The sequence below is a fragment of the Balaenoptera ricei genome, chromosome 12 (genome assembly GCF_028023285.1).
Source record: "Balaenoptera ricei isolate mBalRic1 chromosome 12, mBalRic1.hap2, whole genome shotgun sequence".
NCBI lineage: Eukaryota > Metazoa > Chordata > Mammalia > Artiodactyla > Balaenopteridae > Balaenoptera > Balaenoptera ricei.
Genome location: NC_082650.1, coordinates 44,081,549 through 44,109,540, shown reverse-complemented (window position 1 = coordinate 44,109,540; position 27,992 = coordinate 44,081,549). Strand labels below are relative to the sequence as shown.

The window sequence follows — 27,992 nt, the reverse complement described above, 5'->3', positions numbered from 1 at the left end:
ACGGACATACCTGATCTCAAGGATATAGTACATAAGTCTGCTTCCATTATCATCAGCTTTTTCCCACTGTATTGAATTTTTACTCCCTTCTAATAATTTTGGAATGCCTGGTTTACTTGGGACTCCAGCTTTGGAAACAAAAGAAAATCTGATTTATATGTTAGAAGTATAAAATATTCTGCAAAACATCTTTCTATAGACTGTATTTACTCAGAGGAAAGCCAGATACATTAAAGAAGTATTCAGAAAATTATTCAAAAATTTTATTCAAGGAATATTCAAAAATTCTCATATGATTGCATATTTTTAAATGTGTAACTGAGGTTTTTATTAGTGACAGATTAGATGGATTAGTGATAGGAGTAACAATAGAGCTTAGCCTGACACGAAATAAGTGATGCAAATAAAAAGAATTATTGTAAGTTTTGGAGCACTTTCCCTTGATTCCTATAGGGATCAACTTGGAGTTATGGTACACCTTTTAGAACACTAGTTAATTTAATATACTTGTTAGATATTTTTTATTTTTGGAATCTGGTTATAGTAGTCAGTAAGTAAATATTTGAACACTCAGTGACATTGTTTTCATTTAGTTCTTACTGCAAAATATCATAGCTAGACAGGAAATCAGAATACTGAAATAATTTTGCCCAGTTCAGGATCCTGCAAGACCAGATGAGTATTATCTCATTACTGCCAGTAAGGACTCCTACCTCTTTTCAATTTCTTCAGTCAGGCTCTAGAGATAGTAATTTACTCTTTTAAGAAAAATCTCACCCTCTAGGATTAGTGAAGTAAGCGATGAGAAAAGAATTGAGAAACGTCTAAAGTTTTCTAAGTGTGGAATATGTTAGTACTCACGTTTAGTCTTAAAGCTTTCTGGAAGTGAGGTGCTATTTTCTCCTGTCCTGTACACCACCACTACTCGGATATTATAGGAAGTATAAGGCTGTAGATCTGTGATGTTACAAACATAAGCAGGACCTTGGCTGCACGAAGCTTTAACGTGGTAAAACTCATTATGCTTCCACTAGAAAAAGAAGTCTCAATTAACATTTTGTTTCTTTAAGAAAAACGTTTTAAACATAGAAATTCAAAAGCTTGTGGCAATTAAAACTTAAAGTTTACTTTCTATTAAAAAATAAGAGCTCCTTTATGAGTGTTTGATCCCAAATATTATCCTTACCACCTACAGCAATTTTATTTTTTATGACAAGCTGTAAGTGACTTGAATGGTGGTCCTTACGATAAGTCCAAGGTGGGAAGTGCACCCCTGACTATATATCATCAGTGAGGATTCAAAGCTTGACTTCTTGTTATCCCTAATCAAAGGCATTTTTATTAAATCAGGATGGCTGAGAACACAAATTTACACCTGAGGGGAAATGATGGATCAAAACAGTGATACTTTCAATTCCACGGATTTGCTAATTTCAAAGTAATAATATATTTACATATTTTGATTCTTTGAAGGAGTCCACAGTGACTTATAAATTAAAACATTTAGTTTTTCCTCCCTAAACCCTCTTCAGACATCTAACCAACATTCCTTATATTTATACATAGGAAGCCTAGTTCCCTAAAAGAAGGACGTTTTTGCCCACCATCACTCAGTCACTAAGTAGCAAGGTTACAAGTTAAATATAGGAAATGTTACTGTCATTTCACTGGGTCTCTAATTATAGCTATCTTAAACTTCTTTCTTTGAAACACTGCTTTAAAAAAATCTGTATGTTTGGACCCTTAATATCTTGTTTGAAAATGATGATTTTTTTCAATGTACAAATAGGAAAAGACGGAGGCATTCTGTCAAGGGTTCTTCTTGTATTTTCCTCAGTAGAGTTTCCTAAGAAGGTCAGTTTCCATAAATAAACCTGACTTTACATCTCCTTTTTCATTTAGCACTCACAAGGTCATGCCATTTCATTGGATGGGCACTTTATATTAGTTTTCTGTTCAGTTAGAAATGATTCTCTGTAGCACCTTCAGGAAGTAGACCACCTGGTTCCAGAAAGAAAGAGGAACAGAAGGAATGAAAAAAAAAAACCAAAACCAGAAGTGCTGATGTCAGAGACATTGCCTGTTAAACTCATAAATGTCTCAATCCCACTGAGACATACAGCCTAATGAAACAGATGCACTGGGTCCTTAATATTTATTCTGAACTTTCTGAGAGAGACAGAGCGAGAGAAATGCTGAGCCCTGGCTCAAAAATTTTAGCCCTTTTTGGTCCTGCCTCCTTAATGCTCTGTCATAGAAGCCTTCAGTGAATAGTCTAGATGGCCCAACATTCCACACCATCCAGAAATTATCAGAGCTCCTTGGAATGTGAGGGAGATGTTTGACCAGGGGCTTTGCTGGAAAACTGTGGAGTATTGACCTCACCACAGCAATGAATGTTCTGGGCAGACCATCAGCTTGGAGAGGTTCCACGGGCTACCCCAGTAAATCACAAGGGAGTTGGGATTTTCCATTCATCAGAGGCCAACAGGTGCAGGGGGGGAAGGCTACCACAGAGGATTTCCAAATTCCTGGGCAAGGGTGTGAGGGAAATGGTGCAGACTATGGTGCAAACTCAGTGTCTCAGTTTCAGAGACTGAAACTTCAGAAATGTTTGGTTCTGGTAGGGATTCCCCTGGACAGCTGAGAAAAAGACAATTGTAATGAATTTCCATGAAAAAAAATTACCAAAGCAAAATTATTTGTTTCTCCTCAATCTTAAATTGAATATGTTCTTCTGCTATACATTGTTGTGAGAAAGAATCTATGAAATTTAAGACGAAGATAAAAATTTAGCCTTGTGCTCTAATTCCCTCATTTTTCCATGTAAGGAAAAGATGAAGACTGGAAGTTTATCCTTTTCTCCTTTCCTTTCTAAAAAATAAAAAAAAAAAATTTTTCATTAAAATATTTACTCACCCTCATCACTCACCCCTCAGAGTTTCAGTGTGGAGTTACAGGACCATTGCTAGCTGTCTATCATTATGAGTTAGATTCAACTTGCTCAAAAGAAATAGAACTTTCTGACTAGATGTAACACGGCCTTCTACTGTGCTCATCAGTTAGTACTTGTAGGTGGTCACGCATATAGAAATTACTATCTTACATGTTCAGCTTCACGATTTCTTAAGTGGTCTATCTGGAACCTGTGCTGAGCAAGTGTAGTGGAAGTTTTGAAAGAAAAAGCATCACATGAAAGTCATGAGGACTGAGCCAGGTGGCCCCTGTCTGCTGCCCCTCTCCCAAACTTTGAGAAGCTGGGTGGGTGACGATGACTCACATTCCTTTCGTGTATGAACCAAGGAGAACCTCTGTAAGGATGAGTCAGCCCTGAGGCTCCTCCCCTGCACGGCTGTGATATCTGACTCATCAGGGCGCCTTACTGGGTCTCTGGCTTCTCATCAGTAAAACGAGAGGCTGGAGTCATCACCTCTAAGGTCCTTCCTCAGTTCACGTCTTTGATCTGGGAAATGAACTTTACATCCCTCCCCTTGACCTCAAACTGAACCACATTAAGCTCACCTAAATAGATGTGTCCCCAAAGAGATGATCCTTCAATTTCTCCAATTTAAAACTGAATTTTTATGAAATGACCATTTTTTAATTAGGCAACAAATCATCATAAACATGCTCAATGGCAAAGATCTGATTGAACTATGGTCTTTGGTCTTACCAACTTAATATTCACTGCTGTTTCATATTTTTCATAGTTTTTATCTAAAAGTACAAGATTATAAAAAGTATTTTACATAGGAAAATTTTAAACCTCTGGGGAGCAACTCCATTTTTAAAGAAAAGTGAGGTCATGACTGTACTGATTTGTTTTTAAGTTCCCACTAAACAAAACACTCCTAACCAATCTTTACAAATGTGGACACACAAATATATAATAATGAAAAATGAAACATCACAGTTATAAAAACTTAATCATCTATTAAGTATATCCGTATAAAAATTAATGTAGACTTTCCCTAGCAGTGAATGAATTAGATTAACTGATGCTTAAATTCAGTGGGCATTTTTACATTGGTTAAAGCGTGAAGATTTTTGGATGAGGAGCCATTTAAACTAGTTTACAAGCCAAGATCCAACTAGTTTAGAATAAACTAGTTTTATATTTTACTTCTCTCCTGTTGCTATTCAGCCCTGAAATGGCTGAAAGAACATTTCTAAACAAGGTTTTAGGTTTATGTTTGTTCATTTCTTTCCATTTTTTTTCATAGAAGACAGCAAATTGCTATGGACTTTAAACTGAAGAGCCATGCTGATAACATCTAACGTAAGTAAAACATTATGAAACCAGTAAACCATAATTTATACCCTTTTATGTGAAGCCTTTTAAGAGCAAATTAATCTCACTGGGAATTTTTTCCATCAGAAATTAGTCTAGATAGTTTACCACTTCTATCTGGCAAACCTGAATCAATGAATCTTGTCAAATATATTGCTCATTTATACAACTGGATGCCCTAGAGATATATTTTAAAAGGCCTTTTGATTTATTCTATAGCATAAAACAAAGATTTGCGTTAAAAGTATACAGTGAGGACTTCCCTGGTGGCGCAGTGGTTAGGAATCTGCCTGCCAATGCAGGGGACACGGGTTCGAGCCCTGGTCTGGGAAGATCCCACATGCCGCGGAGCAACTAAGCCCGTGTGCCACAGCTACTGAGCCTGCGCTCTAGAGCCTGTGAGCCACAACTACTGAGCCCTCGCACCACAACTGCGGAAGCCCACGTGCCCTAGAGCCCGTGCTCCGCAACTAGAGAAGCCACCGCAATGAGAAACCTGTGCACCGCAATGAAGAGTAGCCCCCACTCGCCGCAACTAGAGAAAGCCCACGCGCAGCAAAGAAGACCCAAAGCAGCCAAAAAAATAAATAAATAAAAATTTTTTTTAAAGTGTACAGTGAGATGTACCTTTTGGAGTTCAAACCAAAATCTGATAAGGTGAACATTAGATGGAGCCTTCCAATCTAATTGCAAACTCGTGTTCTCTGGAACCAAGGCATGAGGTTTCTCTGGCGTGTCAAACGTTTCCACAGTGACAGGACGACTCTCCGTGCACCACATTTCCTTGGCGTGGCAGGCCAGAACCTTTTTGTAGAAAAGAACAATTGCTTAACTTTTCTAGAACCTTGCACTTGAGAATGGCAATAAAAGTACCCAATATACTCGCCGTACTTTTAACACATAGAGTTTTCCACCAGACAGTCTAGTAATAAGGAGAGAGAGCCTCCCATTTGGATATTCACTTTGCCTTAGTGGAGTCTCAGGAATGGGAGCCAGATGAGAGATTGCCACCTGATAGCGGACTGCCTCTTTCAGTCCATTTGGCTTGTGAGATTCTCTCCAGGATATAACGAGGCTGGTGTCTGACTGCACAGTTGTGTTAATGAGCCAAACCGCCTCTGGTACTGAAATAAATAACAGTGCACAATAAGGCGTGTTGCAACAGCACTGAAAGATGGAAAGAAGTAATGGGGTCTTGGTTGAGGAATAGGCATATCGTGTGAGCAGAATAAATGACAGATGTTCCGAAGGAAAGCCAGCCTCCTACATAATGGTAAGTTAACAGGCTGCCTGAAAGGCTCTCGCTTATTTTTGCCTAATGACTAAATCATTCTCTGACTCCAGCTCAAGGATATGACCAATGATGAATAATCCAATTCGGGTGAGTTTTGTGAATGGCATCAGAGATGTGTGAAAGAAATGGCCTCCCCTCATAATAATCGCCACCTCTTACAACACCTTTTCAGATTCTAAATCCACTTTCTTTAAGGCAATGATGTTATATCACTTTACAACTCAGTAGCCTTGGTAAAATTCGCATAGAGAAAAGGCTTGGCTTTCCTAGGTTTCACCACATGTACAGAGACCTGTAAATACATGGGAAGAGAGTGACACTGTGAGGTGAGACCAAAGAATGTGTTTCCAGCCACATAGAATTGATTATGATGTTTTGCCATATAGTTGCTTTTCATTTTGATGGGATATTATCCATCATCTTCTGGTGTTAGAGTAAGGATCATATCAACAGAATATTCTCCTAGAAATACATTTTTCTTATTAAGCTTAAAAAAAACTCACATAATAAAGATAACTTAGCATCCAGATAAAAACCAAGTATAGGGCTTCCCTGGTGGCGCAGTGGTTAAGAATCCGCCTGCCAATGCAGGGGACATGGGTTCGAGCCCTGGCCCGGGAAGATCCCACATGCCGCAGAGCAACTAAGCCCGTGCACCACAACTACTGAGCCTGCGCTCTAAAGCCTGTGAGCCACAACTACTGAGACTGCATGCTACAACTCCTGAAGGCCACGCACCCTGAGTGCATGCTCCGCACAAGAGACGCCACAGTGATGAGAAGCCTGCGCACCGCAATGAAGAGTAGCCCCTGATCGCCACAACTAGAGAAAGCCCGTGCCCAGCAACGAAGACCCAACGCAGCCAAAAATAAATAAATAAAATAAATAAATTTATTTTTTAAAAAACCCAAAAAACAAATATAGGCACACACAAGCACATATATCACAAAATTCCACTCTAGAAAATCCCACACCATGCCCATAACTCACCTCCACTTTTAGTTTTTCCCAAAATCTCTTTTCCCGGAGGTAATTGTTCCAAAGGATCTGAATAATAATTCCTTACAGCTATCCGTATCATATATGTTGAAAATGGCTGTAAACCTTCAATAAGGGCTATACTCTCCTGAAATTCCTGTAATTAATTTTTATAAATCAGTGTCTTATTTTTTGTACAAACGGGGAGAAATTATTTAATCAAAGAGAAAAAAACTAAAAGATTCAAAAATTTTTAATTCATCTTTAAATCTTGGATCATGAGTGACAATCTTCACTATACTAGTCTGCCCAGACCTGAGTTGTTTAATGTCTGTCTCCAAGAATAAATGCCAAATGATTGGCAGCCTCAGTCAGTTGTGACATAATCATTTCACTTAGGAAGCTGAATTCCCAGAGCACACTCTCATTAGAGTTGCATTAGAAATTCAGCAGGAAGGTATTGTAAGGATGTGACACATCAGTGAATACAATAAAAGATTAAGCTACATTATCTAATCATTCTCAGAAATAAAGTTTAAGAAACTAAAAAGGCTTTCCTTACACTAATGGTTCTCAACTTTGGTTATACTTTGGAATCATCTGGGAAGTTTTAAGAAAATACTGATACCTGGGTCCCACCCCTAAAGATTCTGATTGCATTGGTCTGAGGTGAAGCATGGGCTCAGAAATTTTAAAAGCTTCAATGTGCTGTCAAGGTTGAGAACCACTCACTGCCTTTGGCCAATATTAATCATTATGAAGACAATAAGAGATAAGCTCTAATAAGAGAAATGTCCAATGCCAGAAACCCAATCTTGGTCAGCCAAATGATCCAATCTGTCTCTGAAACAACTCCTGTTAGACATGTGTAAAGAAAGGTTAAAATAGACAAAATTTTAAAATAAATATATTTTTAAAAAATAGACAAAATAAAAGAAGTTACAAGAATCAGAAAGAAAGTAGATGATGGTCAGTTTCACCTTTTGACTTGATTAAAACCTCCAATAGATGATGGTCAATTTCACCTTTGACTTGATTAAAAAATAAGCAGAAAGAAAAATACTGGGTACATACGATTCCATCACAAAGACAACTGGAACACCCATGCCTATGATGGAATGAATTGTGTCCATTCATTCATTCAAGAAATATCTAGTAATGCCTATACAATGCCAAGTAGTATGCTAGGTGCTAGGAATACAATGATGAATAAAAACGTAGTACCCGCATAACAACACATTTCACAACGTATAGAAAATAAACAAAAATATAATGTACAATTTTTATATTAGCTATATGCTATGGAGGAGAGGTATACAGAAATGTTCTTTCTGTCCAATTCATTTCTTACCCCTCAATCTGCTGGAATGGCCACAAAAACAAGTCTCTATCACTTTCTGGGGATAATTAGATAATTAGGGAGGGCAACAAACCCAGCTCTTTTAGGACACTCAGGAAACAGTCACTATAAGGCAATCTACCGACTGATTAGGGTTAATATACTTCCTTGAAGCTTAACTTACTCGTAGGCAAGAGACTAGATAGAACACAGTATGTTTTGATGAGTCAGCTGGAAAAGTTTGCATCACAGTGTGTTTCAGAACATAATATAGAAAATACTATGGCTGAGGATTTTATATCAGAAAAAGGCATCTTGTGAAAAGACAAAGACAACGGGCTCCAACCTTACCAGCATTCTATCTTTCAGTTCAGAGCTGTTCTTCCTGTCATTTACTTCTTTGTAATAAAGCAGGTATGTGGGAGTGGGGCTGGTGATGCCATCCCATGTGAGGTTTGTCTGGGCAGGTGGTAATCTGATTGTGAGGCTGGTGTTAGTGGCGTTAAGTATAGTTGGCTCTGCAATATCTGAAGCTAGAGACAGAAATGCTCTATCTAAAATAATAATAAAAAGATTAAATATATACACACGTACATACGAGAGAAACAGCAGATTTATCTAACATCAAGGATAATATCATATTTTCTTTTTATTTAACTGACAAGGTATGGTGTATTGGAGTGTTGGAAATGTTATTCAGGACAGGAAGACACGTTTTTTACATACGTTTTGAACATGTTAAATGCCTGGGGAAGAATGCAAAATAACTGGTAATTGCTTACAATTTCCAGCAGATGGAGCTAAACTACCCTTAATTGCGTACCTAGACAGTGAATAGCAAAATACGTTGACCCTTTTTTATTTTGAAGAAAGTAATGAGAGCATTATATCAATCATATTTTTCAATGAATTCCGATTATGAAAACTGATGTTATCTTTAGGACTTTTATTTCTAGGGATATGCGTGTGTGTTCAACCTCAAACAGATATTGCATGGATTTTTTAAATCTCTTAAATGAATTATTTCACCAAAATATGCACTCAGCTTATTTATAAGTTCTCCCATGTTTTCATATTGTATAACTTACATATTTTATAACTGAATACATTTAAGCAAAGAGAGTTTGTTTTACTCATTTCTGTCTCTCTCTAAGAGGGAATTATACTGAATTTAGAATGACATTGTGACTTTAATGGCAGAGAGAGCTTGTGAAAAAACTCAGAGACCACTTTAGGTTTGAATGTCACCCATGAGGCTATGTAGTGCTGTTTTTGTTTTTGGTTGGTTGGTTTTTATATTTCAAACATTTATTTTATTATGACTCTCAGCAAAAAATATATAGTCAGTTCTGCCATAATGTGATACATGCATTCCTAAAAGTCATTGCATTATACAAAATCCAGAAGATGTGTGGGGAAAATAGAGTGAGGGGCACAACACTAAAAAACTTCATGAGTGACACATTAAACAAGCAAGAGAGAAACTTAATAAAAATGGTAGCACAAATGTATACATGTTAAATGGTTGACATATCTAATCCTATAATACATAGACATTTTACCTTGAAAAAGACCTGAAATTTTATGCAAAGCTTTTTGACACCACTGGGAGGTCTAAAATCTTATCAGGGGAGAAAAAAGACAAAAAGAAGGGAAATTATGGGACTGAGAAGACAAAGAGGATAGACAGAGAGAATGACAGGGCAAGGGTTTCCCGTGTCTAAAGTAGCCTGCCACAGCCCAAGCCATGTATACAGATAGAGATAAATTGTGACCCAGGGCAAACAGCAATCACAATGTGCACCAAACCCTGACCATTTGGAGCAATGCTGAGAGCACAACAAAGAGTTGGAGGGACAGCCCTGGAGGAGGAAACATTATGAAATTTTCCTGACCCTAAACTGGGAGAACAAGCTGATTAAGAATGTGACTTTCTTACCTGGAAAAGGCTGCAGAACTGAACTGTAAACCAAGATATGCTTACTACTTAGGGCCTCCACCTGGGAGAGGATGGACCCATTGCTTTTCTTTGCCTGATAAATTTGTGTGCTGTCCTTTGCTGTGGAGATCCAATATAGAAATTGTCCATCCACAGTCAAGCTAACAAGCATTTTTCCTGTTGATGAAAAACAGAAAAGAACATAAAGAACAAAATACATATCTGACATTTTCTACTCTAAGCAATATGTGAAATCCTTTTTCTATAGCATAACTGATAAATTTTGAATCTTTCTATTATTTCAATATGAAAAAATAATACTTTTATGTCATTAGCCTAAGGATATTACAGATATTTTCTCATTTTAGCTCCGTATCAAGCCAACAAAGCAAATACTATTATTATTAGCCTCATTTCGTAGAAGTGGAAACTGAGGCTTTGAGGGGTTAAATAATCCCCTCAAGGCCACAAAGTTAGTCAAGGGCAGAGCCAGGATTTAAAACTTACCTGTGTGATTCCACCCCAAACAACACCAACCGAAGGAAGGTATTAGCTGAGGCACAGGGCTCAGTGCCTTGCTCAGTATATTTATCAATGATTTAGAATGAATGCATAATAAACATATTTATCAAATTTGCAGATAATACATGATTCTTACTGTCACTAGTACATTCAGTCTTTGACTTATTCAAAAATATCACAACAGAATCGTGAAATGGATTGAAATTTCATAGCAACAAATATAACATCCTAAATTCAAGGTTAAAATTAAATCTGTAAATAAGGAATGAAAGAAATTCTGGCTTAATAATAGTTAACATGAAAAAGACTATGGGTTCTTCAAATGGCAGGCAGCCCAAAGACCTGATGTCACTTTTAGCTGCAGTAAAAGAAGACCTGGGAAGTCAGAGGCCCTCTGTGCTGACCAGAACATACTGAAAAGTACAGTGAGTCATTATGGGACAACATTTAAGAGAACTAAGCAGCTAGAGCGAAACCTCAGGAGAGTGGATAGGGCAAAGAAAGATCTAGAAGCCATACCACCTAAGGATTACTTACAGACACTTGAATTTTTTCCTCTAAAGGAAGTGCTTAGTATGGGCTATGGCAGCTGTTTCCACATAGTTGAGTCGCTATCATGTGGAAAATGATTGATTTATTCTTTGTAAATTTAAAAGTCAGAACTCAGGCCAATGAATGAGAGGAATGGGGAGAAAACTTCGGCTAAACATAAGAAAAATATCTAGCGTTTAGAACTGTGCAAAAATTAAACAGACTTCCTTATAAGGTAATAAATTGTTTTATAAACAGGTGCTCAAAGAAAGCTGTTTTGGTAGAGGGGATTTCTTCCAATATTACGTCAGCTAAATGATCTCTAAAGTCATTCTAATTTTCTAATTTTTGGATTATGGATTTCAATTGTGGCTTCATGAAAGACTGACTAGTTCTATAGCTATAAAATAATGGCCATTAGATAATTCTTGTGTATCAGATGTTAAAGAAAAATTATTCTGACACTTGTTTAAATGGTAAGGAAGACTTTAATCAAGGCTGTTGCAATATTGCAGTAGGGGAGGGAGATGTACACAACTCCAAATACAGCAAAGACAACTGGGAGTTATAGCCAACAAGCAGAGGGAGAGAGCAGTCAAGAAAATTACTAAGAGGAGACATCAAGGGGAGGGGGATTCTTGCTAAACTGGCCTCATAGGATTTTTGGCCAAGAACATCAAGGGGCGAAGAACTTTATCAGATACCAAGATGAGGGATTCTCTCTAAACTGATTTGGCAAGACTTGCTACAACTGGACTCAGCAAGGATGGACAGGGAAGACCAAGTTTGAGGCCTAGTTGAGGAAAGGGCTCACAGGAGCATAACTAAAGTTTGATCAGGGAATTCCCTGGCGGTCCAATAGTTAGGACTCTAGACTCCGTGCTTCCACTGCAGGAGGCATGGATTTAATCCCTGGTTGGGGAACTGGGATCCAGCAAGCTACTCGGCGTGGCCCAAAAAAAAAAAAAAAAAAAGAGCAATTAAAGTTTGACCAAGGAAAGAGTCTTTGTCACAGATTCAACAGAATCAAGTTATTCTCCTAATAAGAGAAGTTCAGAACATTATCTCCACTCTTAAGCCCATTGAAAGTACATTGGAATTGCTTCTAAAAGGCTCTGGGGCTTCCCCGGTGGCTCAGAGGTTAAGAATCCGCCTGCCAATGCAGGGGACACAGGTTCGAGCCCTGGTCCGGGAAGATCCCACATGCCGCGGAGCAACTAAGCCCGTGCGCCACAACTACTGAACCCACGTGCCACAACTACTGAAGCCCATGCGCCTAGAGCCCGTGCTCCGCAACAAGAGAACAGCAATGAGAAGACTGCGCACCACAAGGAAGAGTGACCCCCCACTCACCTCAACTAGGGAAAGCCCGCACACAGCAAGGAAGACCCAACGCAACCAAAAATAAATTAATTAATTAAATAAAATTTTAAAAAAAGGCTCTGGCTGATATGTCAACAAAACCATACATGCAGTTACAACACACAGACACACACACATTTGCAATTTCAAAACTTTACTATATAAACCAGCAATACCCAATAGCACTTTTTTTTTTAATAAATTTATTTATTTTTGGCTGTGTTGGGTCTTCCTTGCTGCACACGGGCTTTCTCTAGCTGCGGTGAGCAGGGGGGCCACTCCTTGCTGCAGTGCTTAGACTTCTCACTGCGGTGGCTTCTCTTGTTGCGGAGCACAGGCTCTAGGCACATGGGCTTCAGTAGTTGTGGCACGTGGGCTCAGTAGTTGTGGGACACAGGCTTTGTTGCTCCGTGGCATGTGAGATCTTCCCAGACCAGGGATCGAACCCATGTCCCCTGCAATGGTAGGTGGATTCTTAACCACTGCGCCACCAGGGAAGGCCCCCCAGTAGCACTTTTGATGATGGAAATATTTTACATCTGTGCTGCCCAATACAGTAACCATTAGCCACTTGTGGGTTTTGAGCATTTAAAATGTGACTAGTGTGGCTGAGGAATTAAATTTTGAATTTTATTTAATTTTAATTAATTTAAACTTAAATCACCACATGTGATTAGTGATTGGATAGTGAGGACTAGACCCTTAAGAATATATGGGGGTATTTAAAGTGTTTTTTTTCTTTTGCAATTACTCCTAATTAGAAGACTTCCAAGTGACTTTAGACTTTCAAATATTTCCTCCACAAGATTGTGAATTTCAACAGATAGACCTGTCAAGTATTGACCAAGTCATGCTGAACGTGGAAGCAATGAGATCATCAGCATGGGGGTGGAGTACTGGTGGGAAGATCAGGGATGCTGTAGTTAGGCCCAGTTTCAGATACCAGCTCCTCTATTAACTATGGCCCTTTGGACAAATTACCTTTCTCAGCCTCAGTTTCCTCATCTGTAAAATGTGGATACTAGTATCTACTTCACTGAGGTGTTTTGAAGATCAAATGAGATAATACATTTAGTCGCCTGCTTAGAATACATAGTTGAGCTCAATAAGTTGTAGTTCTACTGTTAATTATAAAATAACAACAAAAGAAAGCCCCCCACAGATCCAGAAAATTATGTGAATGCCTATGTACAATTTGCCTGAAAACAACTTGAATTCTACAAAAACATTTGGCACAGTCTGGAGCAAATACTATATATATATATACACACATATTCCTTTGAGTATAGGTTGAATGTAACCCCTTTTTAATGGAGCTGGAGGGGCTGCCATTATTAGTGAAGATCTACGTACACATACGAGTGTCTTACCAAGCAGAGCAGGCATGATGATAACTTGCCAACACTGACATCCTTCCAGATCCATTGCCCAGATCTCTTGCCCTTTGACAAAGTATATCCGTGGTTTCTTTAGGTCAGAGGTATCAATAGTCATTGCTCCACTTAACTCGAATTCAGTCACATTGCAAGAACATTGGCTTCTTCCATTTGGATGGTTTATGGCTGGTGGTTGCAGAATTCGGTGCAAGGTCTGGTTGATAATACTGTAGTAGAACATCTGAGATCCAAAATCAGAAACTTCTGTCCAATACAGGCGACTATAGGAAAAAAAAGATGCTCCAACTTAATGAGTAAAACATATCATTGCAAATATCAGTTTCTAATGAAGATCAATCATTTCTAATGTTTGTGGGGACAGATGCCGCCTTTGGAAAGAACATGTCCCAGTGTTCAATAACCTTCTGATGGAAGAGATCACAAGAAGTCTAGTTTGTAGCATTTTCCAAAGATTTCTCAATAAATGTGTTTGCAGCGAAAGCCTTGGACTATAATGACCTTAGGCATTGTATTAAATGGCTCATTACTGGCTCTAAATATGAAAAATATTTGCATACTTTTCATCAACACCATCTCCATTCCCTTCCCCTCAAGTTTGTTTCTGTTTCTTAATACTAGTTACCAATCTAGTTTCAAGATAGACTATAACCATGCTTATGGCACAAACAAAATATATCTCTTCAGCCAGAGAAACTGCTATTCAGTTGCTGAATGGAGGCCTTAAAATTAATCTCATAAGGACATTAATTAAAGATGGATGAGCCCAGAATAGCATTTACTGTGGAAAACATGCTTCCTGTCTATCTCCTGCTCATTTCCTGCTGCCGTCTCAGTCCCCTTCTTGTCCTTACCAACTGGGGATATTATTAAATTCACTGGTATAAAAATATCCTTTGGTTTCTCGCTGGTAATTAACCTAACTTTAGGTTAGTGGAATTGTCAGTATGGATTAATTTTATATATTGGTGGTTGTAGGCTCATCATTTATGTGTAGAATTAGTATAAGTTAACATCAAGAACATTAAGCATCTTATTGTCCCATCATTGACTCTAATATTAAACCAAAGATATTACATTAAATATGTCTATGTCTATTTCATCACAGTAGAAACAGACACTCACACTTCACATACCTTAAGAAAGGATATACAGAAAAAGAGATTATTGTTGAATTTCTGTTGCAAATTTTCAGCTTCCTGGGATATTTCACCTTGTTTTCAAGATCGACATCAAATATTTGCATTCCGTTTTGTGATTCTTTCAGCACAAAGTAGAGGTGCCTTGAAATCCAGTCAATTGTAATAATTGTGATATCAAAAACCACTGCATCTCGGAAAATCTTAACAACAGGTAGAAAACAGCCAAGAAGATAATGCTCATTTTCTTCAACTCTGAGGACTTTTTTTGTAATCACTCAATTTCTTATTTACTGCACTTCTCTTTTGTAATCCAAAATCTCGGTGACTCTGGACTGTGTGCCACTGTAACACTGGTCCTCTTCTCACATTGTATATTTTCCCTGGTTAATTTCAACTGCCGTGGCTTCAACTGTAATCCATAGACCAGAGCTACAAATTCACATCTTCAGGCAAGATTCTCATTGAGTTACTGCTTCAAATATCAAACTGCCTACTGAACATCTCCAAATGAATGATCTCAGAAAACAAAATTCATCACCCCACCCCCCAAACCTCCTTTTCTCCTGCATTTTATATTTTTATGGATTTCCAACACTCACCTGAAGAGCAGTCTCAACAACTGTGGTTCACCCTTGACTTCTTCCTCCCATTACTACCCATAGCGAATTAGTCCCATTTTAAATATCTCCTGAGCTTGTCCTCTCCTCTCTTACCTCACTGTCTCTCACTTCCTGCTTAACATTTCCTGTCTGGATTCCTGTGATAGTTGCTGATTGCCTCAGACTTAACCTTCTCTTCTTTGCTAACAGAGAGGTCTTCCTAAAACACTACTTGATCATGTTAATGACCCACTAAATTTCTTGAATGGCTTGATGTTGGCTTCAGAATTGACACTCATCTCCTTGGCACAGTAAAGAAGGTCCCTTATATTTAGACTCTTGCCCACCTCTTCAGCTTTACCACCTGCCTTTTACTCTGCCCTGACCCCCACCTCCATTCCAAGCTCTTTCTAGTTACAGCTGCCCGAACAGGCTATGGCTCTCTGGTTTCCCGGACTTTGCTGCTCCCTCAGCTTTTCCCCACATTCACCTGGTTCATCTTATTTGTACCCAAGATGTCTTTCCACTCTACCACCACCACCACCACTCCATGCTGGATGAAGCCTCCTTTCTCTGTGATTCCACTGTATCCTGCCCTCAGCATAGCACTTACAGTCTTCTGCCTGTCTTCCCCACTAGCTAACATTCAGTGAATACCTACCACATTCCAGGCATTGTGCTAATGCCTTACATGGATTAGCTCATTAATCTTCACCCTAAAATGAGGGACTATGCAACCATAGTGGTTAAATAAGTTGCTGATGGTCACAGTTCTAGCATGTAGTAAAGTCAGAATTAAATTCTAGGCTGTCAGATTTTAAAGCTCACCCTCTTAATCACCATGCCATACTGTCTTACTCTTGTTAGACTAATACTAGACTGGATTTGTTCAAGGACTGTGACATTTTGTTTTACCTCTATCTCAGGTAACACAGTGCCTTAAGCCCAATAACTGTTTGCTAAATTAAGCCTGAATCACATCTGCACAAAACATAACCTGAATTCATTTGTGACTAAATAATTACACAACATCTGTCCTTTTCAACCATTCTAATCTTAATGGCTCAACCACTGGCTCGTCATTTTCATCACAGGGTTGTGTGATATGCAAATACTCCACTTCCCTTCAGAAGAATTACATAGCGAAATACCTCAGAGCTGGACTGATTGTGCATATTGAGGAGGAAGAGTGAGTCTCCCTGAGCATAGTACGCCACTGCGTCATCAGCTGTGTAGCCCATGGCACCAACGTCGCCTTCTGCCAAAAGTGTCCATACAACTTGATTTCGATCCATATCTAACAAAACTATCTTGTTATCAAAAAAAGTTATGAGGTATGGAAATGCATTGATCTCTAAAAACAAAAAACAAGTAGATAATATGTATGAGAAAAAGAACTTTAGCAAAATCCCTTGATTCAACATCAAGCCATTTTGAAATCCGTGAGTCTCCTTTGGGCTCATTTACTACACCCGTCTCAATGGATTCTGCCTGGGTGCTCTAAGCCTAGGTTTATTTAAGCGTGTTTGGCGATGATGAAAATTGATTATTTTATTTGACTTTAATTTCAGCTCAGAGATAGCACTTGGGTATCCCTGAGAATACTAAGGGTCAAAAATGTTTTTAAATCACTAGTTGTTATTCGCACAGGTTTTAGATAATAAATACCTGATGTTTTGGACTTTACTATGTCAGAAAATGGTCCAGGTCCTTTGGATGTGAAGACTCGAACCTAAAGAAAAAAAAGCATACAAAAATGTGCATTCAAAAGTGTCCTCAGTGACAACAGTTAAGTTCTGAGACTGATAAATTATTGAATGTTTCATTTCACAATTATGAGATATATTATGAATAGGTTCAGTTATTCACATCTAAGTATATAGCAAAAAATTACTAAGAGGAAAAATATTGTCCCAAACAATTTTTGGTAGGATTTTTTGTCCAGAAAAGTACAAAGTAATGGCACAAACCTCTATTGGCAAAAGATCTGAATTTCTATAAAAGGTCCTTAGCTATTTCCAAAATTAAATTACATGGAACATTTAACAGAAACAAAACCATACAGATTATGGTAAACTTCCACTTTATCATGAAATCAACAAGAAGCTTCAAATAACTAAATTTACTGTACTTTTTTAAAAGAAGATTTATAAAAAGAAAATAGTAATTAACCCTTATATTTGAAAATGAGTCGTGCGTTTCAAACCACTTTTACGTATATTATCTCTTTTGATCCTCACAACTACTAAGAGTAGAAACTGGACAAAGGTCCTAATTAGGGTAGGTAACCTATCCACAATGACACATGTAGAAACTGGCATAAAACTAAGTCTTCTGAGGTCTGTATGCTTTTCTTCCCACTGTGCCACGCTGTGTTCTAACAGCAAAGTTTTTTAAAACAATTTTTATTACATATCTCTTATTATATAATAATTATTTCCACTTCCAAAACTTGCCTGTGTTCTATAGCCTAAAAGAAAATTGCCATCCATAATGATGGCCTTGAAAGATAGAACCTCAAGTGCCCTCTCAATCAACAAAACACTGGATTATTCTTATTACACCTCTAGTATTAAATCTATTTTACTATATTCTGTTTATTACTATCTGTGTATGGTGTGCATGCATGTGTGTGTGTTTATCATGGTGCATATATCAATCAGTCTTCACTTTTGCACTGGACTGTGTTAAGTAAAACTCATGCCTATACATGCAGATCACTTTGCAAAGCTCTGTGGTGACTGAGATTTGAACCAATATAAGCATATAGGCAAATACACTTAACCAGACTATTTATTTAACTGGAACACATATGATTCTTAACAAATAGGAATGTGTGTTATCTTTAACTTTTATGTACAACTTTTTTGATTAGTATATGTAGACCTAATATATTATCAAAATAATTACTGAATTAGAATTTTACAAAAAGAAAATAGATCCTCTGGAAACCACAAATCTCTAAAACACTCCCCAAAACATTATGTTCCCCAAAATGAAATGGAAAATAACTCTAAATATGTACAACATTGTCACCAACCTGGTACATAATGACGATGTGAAAATCATCAGGCTATCTACCATAAGGGGAAAGCTATGTCATATTATATTTAAAATGCCAGAATTGGTAGCAGTTGTTTTTCCTTTTGACTCCTACTCTCTCCGACTTTCTCCTCTCTCCGCAGCCAGGTGACAAATGTGAGATGTCAACTACCCAGACCCTCAGCTTTTATTTCCTTTAGTAGCTGCAATTGGGGGCGTCCAGATGACTCCCAGCAGCTGATGTAATATAGTGGAAAGGACTCTAGAAGCTAGACTGTAGCACACCACTTCCCAACTACGCAGCTTTGGTACCTGATACACCCAGGGACATGGCTTTTTCTTCACAATGGGAGGATCAAATGAGATAATGAATATAAAAGCACCTAGTGTGGTACACGGCCTATAGTGGTGGAACCAAAAAGTAATGTTTGTTCTGAATCTGGAAGCAAGAAAATTGTCAAGATGTCCTTTACCCTAGCTGTCCCCTCTCCCTTCTGTACCTTTGCTGTCCACTTGACCTCTGTGATCACAGCATACATGAAATTATTGACAGAGCGGCAGAATTCTTAACCTGGTCCTTTAATCCACCTTTTGTCTACACTATTCAGACCCCTGTATCCCTGTTTTCACTCTCATACCTGGAAGGCAACACTGTACCCAAGACTCATACCCTCAAGTTGAAAAGACATCACTGAGGAAGTGACATTGACAGCAATCCAGTCTTTGAATGTTTTGTTTGTGTCGCTTTGGTGGGATATTTGATAGAAAATTTCGAATCTTGTTAACACACCATTTTCGTGCTTAGGTTTATTCCACCTAAATTCCACCACAACTTCATTCTTATTGTGGTATTTTTCACTTGGTAATATAAATATTCTGGGATTCTCTGGTGCTGATGGAACTGAAAAGCAGAGACACAGATAGGGCAGAAAACAATACAAGGTCAACTTCTACCACTCATGATGAGGATGCAGAGCATCTTAGTAATAAATATTTCTCATTCCTGACAGTTAAGGTATATCTATCTTCTTCTTAAAGATCTTCAAGAGAGAATATTCCATAGATTTCTTCAGAAACCTATCCTGATATTTCTGCAAATCTTCCTTTTCTCCAACCCAAATCCTGCTTACTACCACTGAGGCACACCTTTCTCATCTGTGGTCTGTATACATGGAAGCTGGCTAGTTCACCTTATAAAATACAGTATTTACTCTCATTCTGGAGGTGGAAATGGCAGTCACCAGGAAGGAAGACACTATCTCTATCCAGCCTTTAGCCAGTTCCGGGTGTAAAATACAGCATATCCAGGATCCAGGCCCTCTCACCGTGAACCCTCTCTGAGAGTATGGCTTAGTTGTTGCCATCTATTCTGGAGCCACATCAAGCAATTTAGCCTCTCCCAATCCTTTAATTAATTCTCTCTCTCTCTCTCTCTCTCTCTCTCTCTCTCTCTCTCTCTCTCTCTCTCTGTGTCAGTCAAGAGAAATTCCTCTGCCTGATTTCCAAGTCATTCCATCCAAGACATCCCTCTTCTTTCTTAGGATTCCTCCATAGGTCCCCTCCCACTCTGCCGCTCCAATCACATTGCTCCTTAATGTTCAACACTCACATCGTTATCCAATCCCCAGACCTTCTTGCATTGTATTTACATGGGATAAACCTCTTCTTGCTTCATGCCTTAGAGCCTAGCTAAAGTTTCCACTCCCCAAAGGCCTTCCCCAGCCATACCAGTCTGCGTGTATGGCCCTCTCATAAGAATGCTGAGAGGCAGCTTGATAGAGGTGAAGGTTTCATAGCTTGTTTATTCACTCTATGCCACTGCTACTCAGTTGTCACTGTCTTATTTCTATTATCATTAGCAGCGTCTGTGTTTATCTCTCTACTGTCTTATGAGCTCCGTCAGAGAGAAAGCACCTTTTCTTATTCCTTATTAAATCCCCCCAAATCTAGTAAAGGACTGGCACACAGTAAGTGCTTAATAAATATTTGTCAATTTGAATAATTTCCAACTATATTGTAAATTCCCCGAAGGCAAGGGCCAAATCTTATCATTTTTCCTTATTTCAGAGTGCTGATGGCCCCTAGCCCCCAGTGCATCCCCTGATAGTCAAGTCCATTTCCACAGAAGAAGCCAACTAAAACTGACATCCCAAGACAATCTCAAAGAGAGCATACCTGGATCCAAATGCTAACTGCTCCAGAACCTGCCCAGGCTCCACTATGTTCCTGTTATGAGACTCATGGATAAATATTGTTGATAAAATCTTAACAGTTTAAAAAAAAATTGCAACAGTGAACATATGTCTGTTTATTGAGCTCTTACTGCCTGCCAGGTCCCGTGCTAGGAAGTTTATATAAATTAAATCAACATGATAAGATCACTCGCCAGTGTCTGCGAAAATGACTGAATGGAGATTTGAAGAAACTAGAGTGAAAAGTCCAGATTAAGCCCCAGCCCTGCCACTCACTAGCTAATTTACATTGGGCAACTCCTAGGCTTCCATTTTCTCTTAGCATAACCAAGATAATAACACCTGTCCTACCTACCACAGAGATGACACAATGATGTTGAGGGTCACTGAAATGATACAATGATGTTTCTGACACATGATAGGGATGTAATAAATGTTTAATAAAGGAGTGATATATATAAATGTGCTTTGTACACTTTAAAGTGATATACACACGTAAAGGTGTGGCTAATTTCCTTTTTTAAAATATATTCCAAAGAAAAACATTTTTTAAAAATTTAGAGGGACTTCCCTGGTGGCGCAGTGGTTAAGAATCCGCCTGCCAATGCAGGGCACGTGGGTTCAAGCCCTGGTCCGGGAAGATCCCACATGCCGCAGAGCAACTAAGCCCGTGCGCCACAACTACTGAAGCCCACGTGCCTAGAGCCCGTGCTCTGCGACAAGAGAAGCCACCGCAGTGAGAAGCCCCCTCACTCCAACGAAGAGTAGCCCCCACTCGCAGCAGCTAGAGAAAGCCCGCGCGCAGCAACGAAGACCTAACGCAGCCAAAAATAAATTAATTAAATACATTTTTTTTAAAAATTAGACATCGATATTCACCTACAGAAGATTCTGAGTTACCATCTGTGAGAACACCTCCTGGTAAACCTGCCTTCCAGGAAATTTTTACTGTTCTTAAATCCCCTTTGTCTTTATGAAGCATCTCACAAATTACCTGAACCATGTTTCTGCACTATATACATACTGTGTATCATTACGGTCAAGTGAAACAGTCTTTAAGAAATCTTTGAGATATTCCTTTGGAATAAATTATGCAGATTTATTTTAGTGGTGCTATTCTAATCTCCAAAAAGTCATTGAAAGAGTATTGAATCTAAACACATCTACAAAACTGAAAGTTACTTTTAAAAATTATTAACTATCCATTCTAGATCATGGAAGGTGAGATTCTGTCTTTTTTTAAAAGAGATTTTAACCCCTGTACCTGTTTCAGGTGCTCGGAGTGATAGAGATGTTTTGGGGCCCTTTCCCCAGTAGGTATAAGGAGTGACAGAAAGATTAAATAAGGCATAGGGCTCCAGCCCTTCCACAGTAAATACAGGTAAAGAATGTTGTTCACTAGCCAGGAACTAAAATATAAACACAAAACATTATTTTCTTAGGGAGAGAATCATAACATCTTTTATTCCTAATTAACTAAAATCTTCAAACTTTGGTTCACATGTAAAGTTAAACGTTGCAATTTTGGAAATGCTAATGTTGGTAAATTCCATGTTGTTCCACAAGGACCAGTGTATCTAACACACCAAAGGTTAACACTAACCACAAAGCAATCAGAGACTGGCTATAAAAAAAGAGTTCTCAGGAATAATCTTAATAATCAAATGCTACAGGAACAGTGAGGGAGATGAGCTTGGCTAAGTAAAGAAAGTGGCAAATCAGTGTGGGCAGGGCTGACACAGATGCTACACTCTGTTTGAGAAATGGAAGTTACTAGAACCAATGCCATACCTTAGAATGAGCACTAAATTCCACACTGTAGAAAATTACACCCCAATCCACTGCTGGGGAAGCATTCCAGAGGATTTGAAAACTCGAAGCATTTCCTTCAATTATAAATGAAGACTCTGGGATGGCGTCTGGGATAACCTTAGGGGTAAAGGAAAAGTTCCCTATGGGATGAAAGAAACAATAGAGAAAGAAAGAATTTAGGATTATCAATTATCACAGATACATGGAAGATTAATAGAAATTACTAATAATTAGAACCAAAACAAAAGTTTTCTTTCCTTTAATATATCCTGAAAATCATCTTTTTCTGTTTCAGGCTGTAAATTTGGGTTAAGAGTAAAATGACTGCAAGCAAATTAACAGAAACTACTAAAGCCTTTTTTTCCTCTTAAAACATAATTCTAAAGAAAAAAAACCCCAACCTTAACATTTATTTAACAGAAAGTATGGAGAAGAGAGGGTATGCAGGAATAAAATATCGTACCTGGCAGAGGCTTGAGGGATGTCTGAATAATTGTGAACTGATTAAATTTGGCTGGTTCCAAAACAGAGACGCTAGTTCTCTGATCTATTTCCTGAGCTGTAATAATCCTAAAGCCATTGATCCAGAAGAGTCGACCACTGTAGTACATCAGTGAGTTCTGGGAAATGTCAGAAGTACTCCAGGCTGCGAACTCTGTGATGGTGGTGTCCCCAGCACTCCTGAAACAGGACGTCAATTAGTATGTCTATCTGGGGTGGGGTAAGGGCTGGTACATTCAAGTACTGGAGAGAATGTGTGTTTGTGAGTGTGTGTGTTTGAAAACAAAGAGAAAATACTTTGCAACAATAATTGTCATTATTCTTAATTCCATATTAAGTTGATTTTTACATTTTTTATGAAGTATACCTAAAGCAAATTTTCAAGGGTTTTTCTTATGAATGTGATATTGCAATAGCAAGAGTGTTACACAGATTTTAATAAATCCTTGTGATTTTTACCAAAAAAATTTTTTACCCTACATCAAAGGCACAACCCATTGATTTGTTTCTCCTCATTGCATCACGCCTTCCTCCTATTCTTGGTTAGTCATCTTATTTACTCACCATTCTTTATTCTAGGTTGTTTAGTCATTCACTATATGCTATTCACAACTGTCTGTTGCTTCAGTGATACTTATCAACTTCCACAGCTTAGTCCAAATGCTCCGTTTCAGACCACGGAATTCAAGGAAACAGACTATTGTTTTAAACTGCTTTTAAAGTCTTTTTCTCAATGACAAGGAATTTTACAATGATTTTTATTTTAAAAATCTGCTTGATTGTTTCTAAAATTACTCCAGTTGTCTAGTTCTCACAATAACTATCTCAGTGATTCTCAGTCTTTTGGAGTAGTTATTTCACTTTTTTTTAATGATTTCTCTAAAATTTTTTAAAGTGTTGACATTCCCCTCTTTCGAAAAGTATGGCACTTAAAATCAAAATAAATAAAAGTTTTGTTTTGAGAGTTTCATAATACTTCCTTGTGAAAACTGAAACTACCTCCGAGGACCTGAGAGGTGTCAGCCTTATAAAGAAAAAGTACGTTCACTAGTACTATTCCCATAGTCCTTTTTCTCATAAAATAGTCTTTATTCATACCTACTCAGATGTGAAGCCAGCACCTGGTTTGCCTTTTGGCCTTTCACCCACTTGTCTAATTTTACACTTTGTCGTTTCCACTTCTCATTAGAACTTTCCAGTAACCTTGGTGAGGTATGTAAAACCTAATTCCATATGGAAAGAAGCTCACCAAGCAGGATACACTTGGCCTGAGAAGGCTGGCCCTTCTGGACCACACACAGAGCTGCTGCAGCCTAGATCTGTGAATGTGTTCAGGTTAGCTTCGCTCACAGGTCGTTTGTTCAGCATTCCCAAAACAGTCCCCAGGACAGAGATTTCCCTGCAGGGTGAGACTGGAGATCCTTAGTTGTCACTGGCTTGGATTGCCCCTCATTTCCAGCTGAAGACTCCTCTCCTGTAAATATCTCCTGAGCTGATCGGAAAACTCTTGCCATCTGGTGTTCATCGCAATTTCAGCACAACCTCCTCACTTACAGGAGATGAGTACCTCAAACCCTTCAGTCCTCAGCAACAGGTAGAGCTGGATTTAAATCAAAGCTCAACAACAAAAAAATCATTAAAGGGTAAACCCTTCCATGAAGCATGAGCTGTGTATAGAGGGCAGCTGAGGTTACTCTACTGAGGGCTTACTCAGTTATTCATTCGTTCAGCAAATGTTGGGTGCCTAGTTCTGTGTTGGCCACTAGGAATACAGTGGTAAATAAGACAAATACAATCCCTGCCCTCATAAAATATACAGCCTAGCAGAATAGGCAGGTAATGAGCAAATATCTACACCATTGAATGGCACTGTAAAAGGAAAGGTAGAGTGGGCTCCTAAACAAGGAGACCTAATGGGGTCTGGTCAGAGAAAGCCACTCTTAGAGAACGATGTTTAAGCTGAGCCATGCAATCTGAACACAAAGTAACCAAGCGAACTGGGTTTGGGGACGATTTTAGGCAGAGGGAACAGCAGGGTGTAGGCTCCTTTGGAGCAATATACTCAGTCCTGACATGACTAAATATGCCTGAACTTTTATGACAGATGCACCCTTTTCAACATCCAAGACAGATATGTTGTTATAGATTATATATACGTTATATGTTGGTAATAGATTCATTCTTTAATAAACCAAAGGTAATGGCTGTACATAGGAAAGGGAAGAGCAGTTTGAAAGGCAGCTTACAGTTGTCAAGTTCAGAATATGCTGAACGACAACAGACAGCTAATCTCATCTCTACTCTATGCTAGAACTACACTGTCCAGTAATGTAACCACTAGGCCACAGGTGACTACTGAGCCCTTGACATGTGGCTACTACAGTTGAGGAGCTGAATTTTTATATTATTTAATCTTAATTAATTTAGGTTAAAATTTTAAGCTAATATTTGATTTATATATTATGAATCATATGTATGATTTACTGGAAAACTTTTAAAACTTTATTTTGGAAAAACCTGGGTACATAAATCAACTTTTTCAATTGTAAATTTTATAAAATCTAACTGCAGATCAAGTATTTCCTATGAAAACTTAGTGTGCAAAATGAGATGTGCAGTACATGTAAAATACACCCAAGCTATCCAAGAATTAATATGAAAAAGGAATACAAATAACTCAATAATTTACCTATATGCTTTTACTTTTAAAATGAGGCAACAAGGAAATTTACAATTATATTGTGGCTCGCATTAGTTGTATTGGGCAGTGCTGATCTAGACTAGAGGTGAGGAACTTAAAATGCAGAAGAAGGAAGCTTGATTATATAATAGGAAAAAATTTCTGCTTGTAACATGGCTCTGGAATCCCTGTCTCTATGTACAGCTTTTTTTTCCCCCAGTGTGATAAAAAGGCAAGTCTTACGTGGAGGGCAAAAGTGCCTGTCCTTTGTGTAACCTTGTCAAGATCTGCTGCACTCCACTGGGCATGCATACAAGGAAAATTATTAACCTTGAGATAAGGAAATGCACTTTTAAAGGAGAAACTTCCTTCCTCTATCTGGTAAATCCAATAATACTGATTTTTCTGGACACTTGAGGAGCTGGGCTCTCAACGCCAGCTAGCCTGTCCTCTGGAATGTACAGACAGGGAGAGTGAGCCGTAATCCTTCAGGACACTGTCACTTTGAACACCGTCTATATCTCACAGACAGATTCTTTTGACAATCAGATCACCAGTACCTTACATTTCTAGGGAAGGGAACAACCAGTTTTCTGTGGTTCACAGTTGGGAAACAAACCAGAGCTGTATGTTATAGCTGATATGAAATAAATGATTAATCAGATTTGCTGTGTTTATGCTTGTATGCATTATAGGTTTTTAAACATATACTCTGTTTTCATAGTCTCTATGATTAAGAGTTTTTCCATAAACCAAAAAATATGTATTTTTTAATCTAAAAGTAATTTTGACATTGTCTTCATAGAGCACAAATTCTTGGTCTTTGTAAGATTAAATTCTTTTGAAAATTTGATGAAATGAATGGATGCTCAATTTCCAAGCACTCACACACAACCTGAAGCCCTCCATGACCTCCCTAGGGGGTCCAAGAACCCAATATTAGAAATCTCTGCCCTAGAGCAGGACCTTTTGTTTTACTTTAACCTTTTCCTGACTATCTCTCTAATTTACCATGTGACAATCAGCAAATTTATACACATCTGTGGTTTCAGTTTCCTCATCTATGTAATAATATGACCTCTAAATTCTCCCTTTAACTGCTCTTCTTTAATGATTTTATGTCCTGTATTTTAATTTGAGATATGTAACCGTTTCCTTGAAGTTAAAAACTATTGGCTGTTTAAACTAAAAATAGTAATGAACATGGATTTTAGAGTGTAGATGAAAGTAAAATATATGACAACAAGAAAGGGTAATAATTGGAAACATATCACCATAAAGTTTTAAAATCATTTATGAAGTAAGAATATTTTGAATATGACTGTGGTAAGTTGAAGACATTTAATGTTAAAAATGCATATTTTACTCTCTAAAGCAACCTAAACAAAATTATAAATACATATAATTAAAATATCATGAGAGGAGATGAAATGGAATACTAAAAAAGTATTTTATTTACCCTCAAAAATGCAGAGAAGTAGAACAGAGGAATGAACAGCCGATGAGACAAATGGAAGTCAAACACCAAGATGGTAGACTTAAATCCCAACATATCAATAATTATATTAAATGTAAATGAACCAAACACCCCAATTAAAAGGCAGAAATTGTCAGACTGCATAAAAAAGCAAAACCTTATATGCTATTTACAAGAGACACATTTTAAATGTAAAGACGAAAATTGAAAGTAAAGAGATATAAAGAGCTGTACCATGCAAATACTAAGCATAAGAAAGCTGCTATGACTTTACTAATACTATCAGACAAAATAGCCTATAAGATGAAGAGTATTACCATAGATGAATGAGGATATTTTATAGTAATAAAAGGAAATACAATATAATCAAGTATATAGATAACAATACTAAATACAAAGCATGCAGATACGTCAGCTAAAGAGTTATAGGCAAATCTGTAATCATAGTTGGAGACTATAGTAAGAAGCAGAAAAACCCATCCACCCATTTCCTGGGCTCTTGAGGGGCATTCTCCTCAGTGCCTCTACTGGACTCTCTTTACACCCTATCACAGTATTCACCATATCCTACAGTAATTAGTTATTTACAAACTTACCTTTCCTTACAAGCACAATGCATGCAACACAGTGGAAAATTAGTAAATGTTTATTGGAAGAATAAATGAATTCTCATGCACTATCATTTATAACTGAGGAGCAGGTTGTTCTCTTATTCTCAACCAATTGCCTTCAATCTTACTTACCTCTGACCCCGAAGAACAGCTGTGTACAGGTGAATACACTGACTGTCTTGAACCAACCAATACAGGAGCCCATCACTAAGGTCTAAAGTTAGAGCAATTACCTAAATAGAAAATATGGAAAGAAAACAAATCAAATACATGTTTAAGGATACCT

At 37.9% G+C, this 27,992-nt stretch overlaps 1 protein-coding gene and 1 long non-coding RNA gene across 3 annotated transcripts in view; one reads left to right on the top strand and one right to left on the bottom strand.

The window, feature by feature from the left end:
- Positions 1-27,992, top strand: part of LOC132375954 (uncharacterized) — a 134,797-nt gene that overhangs the window by 51,850 nt on the left and 54,955 nt on the right. Inside the window, exon 3 of the long non-coding RNA XR_009506169.1 lies at positions 4,224-4,279. This is a non-coding gene — a long non-coding RNA (uncharacterized LOC132375954). The remainder of the gene's footprint in view (positions 1-4,223; positions 4,280-27,992) is intronic.
- Positions 1-27,992, bottom strand: part of ROS1 (ROS proto-oncogene 1, receptor tyrosine kinase) — a 113,044-nt gene that overhangs the window by 38,625 nt on the left and 46,427 nt on the right. For both annotated transcript variants that reach the window (XM_059941347.1, XM_059941345.1), the window contains 16 exons: positions 27,839-27,939; positions 22,901-23,118; positions 22,417-22,577; positions 21,890-22,034; positions 19,072-19,334; positions 17,060-17,123; positions 16,543-16,745; positions 14,787-14,992; positions 13,627-13,913; positions 9,842-10,018; positions 8,254-8,456; positions 6,576-6,720; positions 5,183-5,415; positions 4,919-5,095; positions 862-1,030; positions 11-128 (listed from right to left, as the gene is read on the bottom strand). In XM_059941347.1, the coding sequence (XP_059797330.1) occupies positions 11-128; positions 862-1,030; positions 4,919-5,095; positions 5,183-5,415; positions 6,576-6,720; positions 8,254-8,456; positions 9,842-10,018; positions 13,627-13,913; positions 14,787-14,992; positions 16,543-16,745; positions 17,060-17,123; positions 19,072-19,334; positions 21,890-22,034; positions 22,417-22,577; positions 22,901-23,118; positions 27,839-27,939 (2,870 nt within the window). The remainder of the gene's footprint in view (positions 1-10; positions 129-861; positions 1,031-4,918; positions 5,096-5,182; positions 5,416-6,575; positions 6,721-8,253; positions 8,457-9,841; positions 10,019-13,626; positions 13,914-14,786; positions 14,993-16,542; positions 16,746-17,059; positions 17,124-19,071; positions 19,335-21,889; positions 22,035-22,416; positions 22,578-22,900; positions 23,119-27,838; positions 27,940-27,992) is intronic.